General features: G+C 38.5%; 1 protein-coding gene across 1 annotated transcript in view; it reads left to right on the forward strand.

Annotated features, from left to right (window-relative positions):
* Positions 1-1042: 1042 nt before the first annotated feature.
* ATP6V0D2 (ATPase H+ transporting V0 subunit d2) overlaps positions 1043-13704 on the forward strand; it is a 42729-nt gene continuing 30067 nt past the window's right edge. Inside the window, exons 1-2 of the mRNA XM_032421915.1 lie at positions 1043-1387; positions 12113-12284. Coding sequence (XP_032277806.1) covers positions 1258-1387; positions 12113-12284 — 302 coding nt within the window. The 5' untranslated portion in view covers positions 1043-1257. The remainder of the gene's footprint in view (positions 1388-12112; positions 12285-13704) is intronic.

A 13704-nucleotide genomic window follows, 5' to 3' on the forward strand; every position in this document is an offset into this window, starting at 1 on the left:
CAACCTAAAACATACTCAGGGAATTTGGTGGATAATGATGATGGTAATCAAAAGAACCTCTACTGTTTATTAAATGCTTTCAAAATGCTGGACACTGTGCTAAACCAAGTCTGGCTCTCTGCAATTTTCAACAACTAAAGCAGAATTTCTTGTGATTTAATCTTATCTAGCTTCTCCCAGTTTGAAAATACTGAGACAGAGACTGGAGAATTTCTGGCACTTTAAATTCAATTAAGAATTTGACATCATATATATGAAAGTGAAATATTATATATATATATAGTGTTCAGGATATTTGACACAATTTTTGAGCTAAGTATAGGAGAGAACAAGCACTCCTTTTTGGAGCATTAAACTCAGTAAGTCCTGGCTTAATTAAGTACGTACTGTATTACGTGCAGTTTGAGCTGTCTCTCAAACTCTGAGATCTGGTTTCTTATCTGTGATTTGGGTAATAATACTATCTGCCCAGATATATGTTCCAGTGATTGTGAGATTTAAATGGGAAAAAGAAAATAAAAAGTGCCTTATAAAGGGTCCAATTTTGTAAAGGTAGTAGCTTATTATAGAATGTTTGCCTCCAGGATTGCTTTCCGGGCTCTGCTCCCAGATTTGGGGCTGGGGGCAGGGAGCAGGGGGAGTGGAGGGGTGGGGGGTAAACAGCTATTAGCCTTTGCAATGTTAAGACATTACTAAACATTTGTTTTACAAACAACTGCATTGCTGAATTAGCTTCTCAGGATTCTTCGAACTGCCTGTTCCCAACTGATCTATTTACAAAACATAATTAAAAAAAAAAAAAGCCCTCCCTTTTCTCATATTAACAGTCCTCAAGAAATTTAGGACAAATGCAATTCACAACAGAAAGCTCAGAAGCTCAGATGGAGGGAGGAATGTTCACAAAACCAAGTGTTTCAGGACTTGCAATGACAAAGCTGAGAGGGGGCTAGTTGCCCTGGGAGGGACAGAGCAGAGGCCTGACCCTCCCTCTCTCCCACTCTCCCCTCTCCCGGTGGCGGTTTGCGTCCGGGTTTACTTGGCTTATCTCGCTGATTCACTGTTGCTGTGAAAACAGGGCTGAGCATGCTGATGAAAGCCACAGAAACCAGAGGAAACTAGTCATGAAAACCCTGACTATCAGCTGATAGGTTTCTTCCTGATAACTGCTAGTACTTTTTTCCAGACTAGAGCAAATCATCAGGAGCCCACTAGGATCCAGAGCTGCTTCAGCCCAAATTGGCTGTGATCTCTTTCCCCATGCTTGAGGGCGCCGAGTTCTACTTTAACGTGGACCATGGCTACCTGGAAGGCCTGGTGCGAGGGTGCAAGGCCAGCCTCCTGACCCAGCAGGACTACCTCAACCTGGTCCAGTGCGAGACCCTGGAAGGTACGTGCTGCTCTTCTCACCATTTAAAAAGGGAACAAGGAAATGATGCTGCTCATTGGAAGCATGGAGAAGGAACTGTGTTCCCATGGCCTGAGAGTCCAGAACAGGTTCTTATTCCCAGAGTCCAGACTTCAGGGGTCCATGAACTTGGATGAGGAAAAAATACTACATCTTCCTTGTCAATTTTAGCATTTCCTTTTATTATGAATGTAGGCAACAAATCACAGTGGTTAGTACTTTGTTACCAGTAAAAATTTGATATTTTCATGTCCCTATACAATTCTTGCAGATACTTTGAAATATCATGTATATTTTCATGATTTCATAATTATACTAGGTATTCACTTATTCTTTAATCTTGGTACTTAATGTCTTAATAAAGAAGTGTATTAATAAAGTGTACAGAGTTACACTTTTTATTTTTAAATTTTTTTTTTGAGAGAGCACATGTGCAAGAGAAAGGGGGAGAGGGAGAGGGAGAGAATCTTAAGCAGACTCTGGGTGGAGCTTGATCTCACCAACCTGATCCGAAATAGAGTGGGACTCTCAAACCACTGAGCCACCCAGGCACCCCGCAGGGTTACACATCTTAAAACATCTTGATAACTATATTTGAACATGTTTTGTTTACTTTGTAATCCTATGTATTTTCATTCTACATATTTATAAATAATATTTGCAGAAGGACTTCATCAAACTGCCCAGGGAGAAATCCCCCCCACCAAATGCTAAGAAACTTGGTCTAGAGAATTTTATTCTATACCCAGTTTCTCAGTATATATTGATATGAGATTTGTTTGAGGTTTATCTTTAATTGAAGCTTAAGAAAAAAGTCAAGAGATGGATGGGTGGTGAGGCCAGCCCTGGATTCAAAAGTACTGACTTTGCCCTCTGCCAGGGCTAGGTAGGTGGCCTAAGGCTCACCGCCTCTGAGCCTCAGAGTCCTCACTTGTAACAGGCAATGGTATAATGCCTGCTTTGCCTGCTTTGTTTGGAGAACGAAGTAATACCTGAGAGATACGTTAGAAACCATGGAACACTATGTAAATAGAAAATATCTTTTTTTAAAGCACTTTATTGAGGTATGATTGACATACAAAAAACTGTATATATTTAATGTATACAACCTGAGGAGATTAGAGGTAAGTATGCCTCCATGAAATCATCAGCATAATCGATGCCATAAATCTATCCATTACCTCCAAAAGTTTCTTCCTGCCCTCTATTACTATTTGCGTGTATGTGTGTGTGTGAGTGTGTGTGTTAACTACTTTCTGTCTGCTGTACAGTAGATCTCTAGGAATTATTTATCTTGTGTTTCTAAAACTTTGTACCCATTGATTTATACCTCCTCATTTCTCCCTTTACTCTGGAAATCATCTTTAAGCTACAATATTTTCAAAACTTTACTGAAGATTTCACATCTATAATACAGGATTTTTATTATAAAAACAGCTACACTAGTTCATTCTGAAATGTACTTATAAAATCAACCTATATCAATAGTAAGATGCTTTAAAACCACAAGATTATTGCAGAAAAAACAGGGAAGCAATAAGGATCAAAAGTGCTAGGAAAAGGTGTTGAAAGCAAAAACAAAAAATCTGAAGGTGACTTTGCTGAGGCTGAGTGTCCTGGGTCACTTGTTTGTGGTTCTGACCAGTTAAAGCCAGAGTTAAGGAGGAGCTGTTCAATTTGAGATAGACGCTCTCCTTTCCTTAGTAATGGAGACAGCTAGAAAAATCTTTCAGATGAGAAATAATTCTGTGATCTACAAATAATCACAATATAATCCCAAATCCTAAATCACGTCAGCATATTAAGTGAGGAGTTTGGTGACTGGAGAATGTTAATCATGTACAGAAAATCTGCATAAATATTGTGATAACTTTGTAGAGTGATAGATGGTAACTACACTTACCGTGGTGAGCATTTCATAAGGTATATAGTTGTTGAATCACTGTGTCATATACCTGAAACTAATATAATGCATGTCAACTATACTTGAATAAAAAGAGAAAATGTGCTTAAATTGAAGTAGAGAAAGTGAACGAATGCAGGGAAGAATGAGTGTTTTTAAGAAGCCACTTGAATGAATTTGTATATAGTTCTCAGTCAAGCTTTTATTTTTTAAATTTTTTTTACGTTTATTTATTTAAGTAATATCTACACCCAACGTGGGGCTCGAACTCACAACCCTGAGGTCAAGAATCCGTGCTCCTCCAACTGAGCCAGCTAGGCGCCCCCCAGCCAAGCTATTAAATGAGCTAAGGAATGCAAATTTTAACACAAACAATATACGTAAAATGCCTAAAATGTGATACGAAATCAGGTTTAGCCAGCTCACTAAAGAATTCAAAGAGAAACCACCCTCAGCTTCAATTTGGGAGAGAAAAAAGGGTTTCAGACCCTTTTGAAGACCTGAAGAAAGAATCTTCTTAAAAAAATACACACAGGTGCATTCATACAGAATTTTCCATGTGACAATCAGGGGTCATGGGCCACCCAAAGCCATCCCTGCACCCTCTTAAGAAACCCTGGCACCTACATCATTGCTTTATTGTCCTTGCACCTCAGCTTTTATCTTTCTTTCCTCCTAATACTAATTTTTTTTCAACCATTCATTTCACAGCTGTGTTTGAATCTGTGTGCCAATCTGTTTGGAGACTCCCAGGAATATCAAGTGTGAGTCATTAACTGCAGGTTATAATGGCCACTGAGAAAAGAAATCTAAATAAGGATTTCCTATCTGCAGGTAATAGTTAAGAATACTGAGGCTGGGTGGCTCAGTTGGTTAAGTGGCTGCCTTTGGCTCAGGTCATGATCATGGAGTCTCAAGATCGAGTCCCGCGTCCGGCTCCCTGCTCAGCGGAGAGTCTGCTTCTCCCTCTGACCCTTCCCCTTCTCATGTGTTCTCTCTCTCTCATTCTCACTTTCTCAAATAAATAAATAAATCTAAAAAAAAAAAAAGAATACTGAGGCTTAGCCTGGCTGTGTCTGAGCTGACGCTCTAGTCAGGGAGTGTAGGCATATTCGCATCTCTTTTTCCTCTAAAATGTCCGTGCCTCCTGAGCATGAACTAAAGATAAATGTTTATTGTCCATGTTGATGCCAGCTCCATTTTTTTTTTTAAGATTTTATTTATTTATTTGCCAGAGAGAGAGAGAGAGCACAGGCAGGGGGAAGGGCAGGCAGAGGGAGAGGGAGAAGCAGACTCCCCGCGGAGCAGGGAGCCCAGTGCTGGGCTGGATCCCAGGACCCCCCGGGATCACGACGTGAGCCCAAGACAGACGTTTAACCGACTGAGCGACCCAGGCACCCCAGCTCCATTTTGATACAGAAAATAATAAGGTCTGCCCTATCTGATTATTCCATAGGACGTTGGGAAATAACTTCTGAAAAACAATACAACTGTTGCACCTGCAGATGCACTGAGAGAAACCCAGCCACCTTCTGAGGTGGATTAAGAGTTGAGAAGAGGGGCGCCAGGCTGGCTAAGTCAGTACGGCATGTGACTCTTGATCTTGGGATTGTAAATTTGAGGCCCATGTTGGATGTAGAGATCACTTAAAAATAAAATCTTAAAAAAAAAAGAGTTGAAGAGACTAAATCAAGGTCATTTATTGGGATAGATGTTAAGGACTTTGGGATTTCTGTTTATATTTGCACAAAATGTGCACTGTCTCAATAATGGAGGAAGAAGAGTAGGTAAAACTGTCACTGTGGTATTCCGTGTTGACACAGACACTTTCTGTAAAAGAAAAGCTAACTCGGCAAAGATTAAAGTTGCCTTTAGTCTTTTCAAGTTCTCTAGACTTCAAAAGTGTTCTGATACCAACAAATTATTTTAGAATTACTTAGAAAGAACACATAAGGTTTCAGATAAATTTAGAAGAGAAAATGAAGATTGTGTAGAAAAACTTTGAGAAGTCCTAGAATGCATACTTGTGCTTAACTGCGTGTATAATTGTGCCAGTGTGATCAGAAATACTCATCTGTCCCAAGGTCTGCCCCTGACTCACAGTGACCTGAATCAGTTCCTAGACACTCCATGACTCAGTCCTTCCCAGAGACAAAAGAGCGAAGCTGGTTCACATGGCCCCTCCCCCTCATAGTGCTGGAAGGCTGAACCACATGGAAACTTTAAAACCTTCAAAAGTGACTTTGCAGCAAAATAATAATGCTAAAGGGACACGACATGTTCTTTTTAAAGAATTAACACTTTTTTAAAATTAAGATTTTGGTTTTTTAGAGCAGCTTTTAAGTTAACAGCAAAATTGAGGAGAAAGTACAGAGGTTTCCCATATACCCCTTGCCTCCACGGACACACAGCCTCACCATTGTGAGCTTTCCCCACCACAGCCCATGGTACCACTTGTTACAATCGATGAACCTACACCGATGCATCGTAATACCCAAAGTCCATAGTTTACGTTATGGTTCACTCTTGGTGTTATACGGGTTTGGACAAATAAATAATGACATGTATCCATCATTATGGTATCGTACAAAGTATTTTCACTGCCCTAAAAATCCTCTGTTGCACCTGTTCATTCCTCTCCCCCCAACCCCACTTCTGGGAGTCACCAGTCTTTTTTGCTGTCTCATAGTTTTTGCCTTTTCCAGAACATGATATAGTTAGAATTATACAGTATGCAGCCTTTTCAGATTGGCTTCTCTCACTTAATAACATGCATTTAAGTTTTCTCCATTTCTTTTGATGGCAACACGACTATTTTCATTAGAATTTTTTTAATTACAAATAAGACTGTTGTAAATATTCTTTCCTCTTCAAAAAAGACAGGGTAGTAAAATTAACACTTTAGAGCCCTAGAATTTAGTACCTGATCTTTTCTAAAATATATGGTGAGAAGTGTCCACTGGCTCTGTGGATTGAACCCTTTCCTTTGTCCTCTCTGCCATATTTTTTTAAAAGGGAATGAGGGAATCTGATTCTATCTTACTAGCAATTATGTCCCTTTTAGGGGATATGACCTTCCTTCCTTTCTAGTAGGAATTAATTTAACAACAACATATTAAGCATTTCTGGCTAGAGTTGAGGAAGTAAAACTAAATAAGATACAGTCCCTGCCCTAAAAGGGCTCCCACTCTGGAGAATAAAAATATTGAAAAATAAGAACTCTTAATGGGGGCAATTGGGCAATACCTATCAAAATTCCAAATGCATATACACTTGGCCTGGGACTCCATATAGCATTGGTTAGAATAGCAAAAGATGGAAGCAAATCAAATGTCCATCTGCAGGGAACTGATTAAACAAATTATGTAACACTCACATAACAGAATATTCTGCAGCTATTTAAAAAAAAAAAAAAGGCATGAGGACACCCCCTTAGAGGACTGATACGGAAAGATCACCGAGATCTATTAAGGGAGGAAAGCAATGGGAAGATCTATGTGTGGCATAGTGCTCTTTAGTAAAAAGACAGATAAATTTAAAAATATATTTTCTATATGATGGTCTAGATACAAGGAAACTGAAAGGATCCAACAGAAACTAAAAATAGTAGTTACCTGCATCTAGGAGTGAGTGGGTGGTGGTGGTGGATGACAAGTTTAGGCGACCTTTCACTTTTTACCTATATTTATACCTACTATCTATTTTTAAATGAAAAAATATATATATATAGAAGGAAGACTTAGTTCAAAGGGCTTTCTTCATGCTCCCTTAAATGCTACTTATACCTCTAATTATAGCACATTTTCCACCTTGTATTAAAAATGCATATCCAATGCATTTCACTTTGCTATTTCAAAAATATTTCAGTGGCTTTCATCAGGCGGGATCAACTTCACCCTTGGTTCAAAAGGCTGGAGCAGTCTTGCTGATCTCTACCTTGCGAGCGTTTCCTCAGAACCCTTCTACCTTTTGTAAAGTTTTTCCTTTCAGTCACAAATTCCATTCTCTATCCTGTTTGCCTGGAGAACACTCATTCCTCTCTCAAGTCTCCACTCGAGTTACTTCCTCTGTAAATCCTTTCCTACTGCAGCCATGTTGGGGTACAATGGACAAGCCTTAACTTCGTACTCTATTGTACCTTGTGATGGACCTAATTCTGTGACATTTGCATAGATGCATCACGCCGGGGAGCGGACATTTGTCTCTCCCGACTATCTACCCCCCTGAATTAACAGTTAAGGGCTTAACTCATAAATGAATAAATTAGTCTATCTTCTCCTATATTTTAAGCTTCTTAAGGGCAGAAGGTATCAATATGTGAGTACACTGAGGTGTCAGGTCGGTGGGGGGATACTTTTACAATGTATATGTATATCAGATGTACACTTTAAATATCTTACAGTTTTATTTGTCAGTTGTACTTCAATAAAGCTGAATTTTATTTCTTTTATTTTTTTAAATATTTTATTTATTTATTTGACAGAGAGAGACACAGCGAGAGAGGGAACACAAGCAGGGGGAGCGGGAGAGGGAGAAGCAGCCTTCCCACTGAGCAGGAAGCCCGATGCGGGGCTCGATCCCAGGACCCTGGGATCATGACCTGAGCTGAAGGCAGACGCTTAACGACTGAGCCACTCAGGTGTCCCAATAAAGCTGAATTTTAAAAAGAAATACCCACTTTTAAAAAGGGGGCAGAGATGATATACTTTACTGTCCTAGTTCCTCTAGCCTAAGGCTGTGTTTTGCACATAGAAAGAATATGAAAATTCACATTAGAAAAGTGTGCATGTTTGGGTTCAAGTCCTAGCACTTCCACTCTGGCTCTAGGATATTAAGCCAGACTGCTTAACTTTTAACATGGTGCCTTCTTATCTGATACTTAGATAATATCTCCCTGGCCTAACTCCCAGTTATCAGGAGCATCAGAAATATCTGAAAATGTTTTGTAAACTGTTAAGTAAGAATTCCTGGGAAATCATAAGCACCTCCCTGAACGACAGTGTGTATACAAGAACTAGTTTTCCCTCTTTTGCTAGACTTTTGAATTCCTGAAATAATTCTTCCCATCTCGTGGTTATGATTAATGGTGTTTTGTATATGGTTCTATGTAGCTGATTGTGTTCTTCAGAGAGCACCTGTTTGTTTGAATAAGAACCAAAATGAGGAGTTTCAATCCTGGTAACATGCATGGAATTATGTAATGAAGTGCTATATGGTCCTATGTGTTTTGTTGTTGTTGTTTTTAAGATTTTATTTATTTATTTGAGAGAGAAAGAGTGAGAGCAAGCACAAGCAGGGGGAGCGGCAGAGGGAGAGGGAGAAGCAGACTCCCTTCTGAGCAGGGAGCCCGATGCTGGACTCGATCCCAGGACCCTGGGATCATAACCTGAGCCACCCAGGTGCCCCGAGGTCCTAGGTTTTAATCAGAAATTAAATCTACTAATATTTGAAGATCATCTATGCGATAAAAATTGTATTAGGTGATGTAGAGAATATGATAAACAGTAAGATATTATGCACTCCCTAAACAGCTCTCTAGTTGAGAGGATATCATAAATAAGTAAAAACAATCAAAATTTTAAAATACAAGAACAATTTAAACCTATAGATCACAAATATATTCAAAAGTGAAGCAGATCTGCAGGCCTCTAGGCTAGGAAAATGCCAATGAGATGCGAGTAAGCAGTGTTGCAATGGCAGGGCGTTCTGGGCCAGGAGGGAAAATTAATGAACTACAGATTCCTCTATTTAAATAAAAGCTTTTGGTGAGGAGTAAACCAGTTTGGCTGCAATACTAGAATACCTGGAGATAAGGCCAGAATTTAGGCTGGGAAAAATCTTGAAGGACCTTGGAGATCTGATTGTGGAGCTTTAGGAAAATGAATGAGGACAAGAAGCATATCTGAATCTTCAGTCAAATACTCGCAAGCATAGAAAACATGAACATGTTATTTCTCTGGGCCTCAGTTTCTTCATCTATGAAATGGGAATATTTGTTAAGGTTAAGAGATGATGTCCATTAGAGCCATTCTGTCAGTGGTAAAACATTACAAATATTAGGAAAGTCCTTTTTAATCTGCCTACAACTGTCAGTGACTCCAATATTCTTACAAGGTCATTACAAACTCAAAATAATTCTTTGGAAAGATTGAATCTGAGGCAGGGAGTGCATGAGGAGAAATGAGCTTGGGAGAATCAATTTAAGAGCTCACAGCAGGAATCTTGATGTCAGGTGGCCATTCTAAACCAGGGGCATGCGGAGTGGAAACCAGAGAGGACATTAAAGAACAGTGCAAGGGATTTGGAGTAAGAAAGCACCAAAAAGGACTTGGAATTTTATCACCGTAGGAATGGCAATAAATTAGCAAAAATGGAGGGAGAAGTTCCGGTTTTATAGCTACTGGTATAGTATTAAAATCTGAGTAATTATAAGATCTGACGGCCGACGCCAATATATTAGCTGAGAATATTCTGATGTAAAAAATAAGTACCGAAGTCTTTAGTCAACTGAATCAAATTATCGCTGAAGTAAGTGGGTCCAAGTGAGAAGAAAAAAGGTAATATTATGGAGTAGCACCTATATGCTGGCTCTTCACTTACATCCTCTTGTTTAATCCCCACAACAACCCGAAGGCATGGATTCTATATCCATTTTATAGGTGAAGAAACTGAGTTCAGAAAAGTCAGATAACTTCTTAAGTTCAGCGCCGGCAGAGAGTGGGGAAAAGGCAGGGGATGGCTCAAGGGAAGCACCCCTTGGGGTACCTCTTGAAGGTGCTTCCTTGGCATAAAGCCTACCTGGAGTGTAAAAGGTCTGGACATTCACTTTTATAGAGAGCCCCAAACAGGAAGCTGCACAGGAAAAAAAAATTACCATTTTCTAAAACTGATCTGACCAACAAATTAATAGAAGATAATCATGATGGCCCAGATCATCATCCTGCCTCACTAGCCAAGTGATCTCAGAGAATTCACTGAACCCATGACTGCAACCCACAGAAGACACATTTTTACGTGATGTATATGCTACTCTGTGTTATATGCTCATATTTGTTACAAGAGCCTAATCTAATACTTTTATTCTTTGCTGTTTGGGACCTATTAAATGGATTTAGTTGGTAGTGATCCCAGTTTGGAAAACATTCCATTACCTCATTTGAATAAAAAAGAAAAAAACGTCACTTCTCCGGATAAAAAAGCAGTGTAATTTTCCAAAGTGTGCTCTGTGGGTGGCTCCATTGTTTTCTAGTGTTTTGGGAGGTTCTGAACCATACTCTTTTCAAAAATCACTCAATTTGTTAAAGGCTTTCAATTCCTACAGCTAAGAAGCCTGTTTATTCCAATTTATTTGACCACAAAGTCCTTTTTATTACATACCTATTTAAATAAGCACTTGGGGAAATGCAGAGAAAAAATTATGTGAGCCCATTTTGAAAACTATAAAACTATAAGCGTTGTTGATATTATTAGCAGTCTATCATCATCTCAGAGCAAACATTTCAGGTTTTGAGATTTTCTTAGAATCCTCATTCAAGTGTCCCTTGGATTGTTTTGGTGCTGGGAAAAAAAAATTCCATTTGCCTCTCCATTGACTACAGTATTACATGATTCCTATGGGGTCTGAAACACTTGAGATGTTGAATTTCAGGATCTCACTGGCAGCTGAAAGGTTTGGAAGTTATTTTGCTTAAAAGAAACATATGCCGCATGAGCAAAATATCATGGTTTTGAAAGAAATAACATTTGTGTTTCTTCTGTTGGCAAATATTCCTCAGTGCTGAGAATGCAAACTGTCAAATTGTGTAAAAAATCTGAACTGCCAAAATAAAAGCCAAACAAGAGATGGCCAAAAAAAAAAAAAAAAAGGTATAATTTTTAAAAAATTAAGTTAATTAAACAGGTAATTAAACAAATAAATTCTGCAGTCAGATAAAGAATATTTCCAGTGCATAATCTTCTCCAGGTACTAAGGAAGAATGCCTGTCCACTGAATCTCAGATACTTAAGAATCACTTAAGTGCCAAATTGCAAATCCACCTTCTCATCAGCTACAACAGCTATCAGTTCACAGCCTACAAGGGCTCCTGGTTATCCTCAGGATAAAGGAAGCCATGCCAAACCTTTCTTGGACAACCCTGCTTACTTCTATGGCTTCATTTCTTACCTCTCTTTCTCTCCCACTTAATGCTTCAGCACTTACTTGGCATTCAAAAACACTGCCATTTAGAGGATTCCTGGCATGGTCTTCTGGAAATGATGTTGGATTTTAAGAGTAAGAAGATCCATCTCCTAATTCAAGCCTTACTACTCTATAACTCCACCACTCAGCCCTATCGAGACTCCATTTCTTCATCTATAATAAAAGGATATTATTAATGATTGCCCATTCCACCTCCCGTACCCATGGTAAATATTACTAATAAATTTCTCATTTCCATCAAGCTGAGATGAAGCTTTAGGATCCTTCTCAATAGTTTTCTGAGCAGCTATTTCCAAATGACTACAACTGGCTCAGGTAAACTTAGGACTAGGTGGTTGTTAATGTTCTTTTCAGTTGTGTTAAGTAGTTCTAGATTGTTTAGATAATTGAATTTTTTTTTGTTGTACTAGAATATCTGTACTAACATTGAATTTTTTATTGCTTTAGAGAGTAACACTCAAGGCTAAATCATACATAGACATACATATCTAATAAGATAATAATTTAATATGCATTTATCATAAAGTCACAATAAATTCAATTAATGTTGTAAAAGCTATTTATGCATGTTCAAACTTTAAATGAGGTTTCATTTAATTTTCAGATGTGAAAATTCATCTCCAGACCACTGATTATGGAAACTTCTTGGCTAATCAAACAAATCCTCTTACTGTTTCCAAAATTGACACGGAGATGAGGAAAAAGCTATGCAGAGAATTTGAATATTTCCGGAATCATTCCCTGGAACCCCTGAGCACGTTTTTTACATACATGACGTAAGTGGTAGCAGGAAGCCCTGTTAATCCCCCATGTGATTGTGCAAATGACCCCTAATAGTTACACGTGGGGCATTAGGCTGCATGAAACTTAAAACCTTTTTCTCTTGTTTGTAAGTTTGAGTACATTCAAATTTTGGCAACTTACAAGCTCACAGAGCCACATATTTACTGTTGGAAAATTTCATTTATTTATATACATGATTATGTAGGTGGTGGCAGCCTCCACATAAAGTCATGTTCTCAGGGCTGCCTGGCTGGCTTAGTTGGTAGAGCACCCGACTCTTGATCTCCGGGTCATGAGTTCAGCCCCACATCAGAGGTGAAGTTTAGTTTAAAAAAAACAAACAGTGTTTTCAGTTTTCATTGTAAGAAAAATGGTAAGTGCGCTGATGTTTAAAGGGTTCTGGCTGCAGATACTGAAGGTAAATACCATGTGACATTTTTGGATCACTTGTCAGGTTGGAGCTGAAACATCACATGTTGTTGCTAAAGCCACATCTATCCTTTCCTGGTTCCCCTTGCAACAGCAGAAATAGCTCCCATCATAGTTATATATGTTTTATTTTTTTCCCTTTCCATCACCAGGAATTCCAGTCTTTCACTATGAAGGACTTTCATTCTAAAAAATGCTTGAATTTCTACACAATAATAAATTGTACTTTCATTAATCCAGTTAACAAATCCTATCCACTGCCCAAACTTGGGGCCTCTCCAGTTGTTCTAACAGACAAGCTGGGAACAAATGTCCGCATTGATGAGCTGGTTATTATGTATATACCATTTCAGTGTAATATACACAGTGACGAATACTAGACCCAGGTCCTAGACTGGATTAGAAAAATATAAAATAAAAATATTCCTCTATTCCACATGTCCCCTTCTTCCCCACTCAGTTCCTTACCCCAAAAGGAAATGCTTCTCCATTTCATATGTATTTTCTAGAAAAGTATTTACAGTTGAGTATGTTAATTGATACACACTCAACCCACCCCACTTCCACACATCAGATTTATGAAAATGGAATCATATTCCTTCTGCACTTTTTTCCCACCTAGTATTTCTTAGAAATATCCTTGTCAACATCATTCTTTTTATAACTGCCTAGAATTCCATTTTGATATGTATCATGACTCAATTTACCAGGAATCTATTAACAAATAACTAATTTTTTTTTTCCATTGCAAAAAGTTTTGCAACTAGCCTATTACTGCACAGGTCTTGATTTATTTTTAAGATAAATTTTTAGCAGTGGAAGTAGTGAATCAAAGGAATGTTCTTTTTTTTATTTTTGTAAATTGTGCTAAGTAGTACTCAACAAAAGTAGCACCAGTTTGCACCCCCAAAACAGTTCATGAGAAGGCCTGTGTCCTTACACCATTACCAACATTGAATATTATCTTTTTAGTTTTTGCCCATC

This window comes from Phoca vitulina, unplaced genomic scaffold (assembly GCF_004348235.1).
Source record: "Phoca vitulina isolate PV1807 unplaced genomic scaffold, GSC_HSeal_1.0 scaffold25, whole genome shotgun sequence".
Lineage (NCBI taxonomy): Eukaryota > Metazoa > Chordata > Mammalia > Carnivora > Phocidae > Phoca > Phoca vitulina.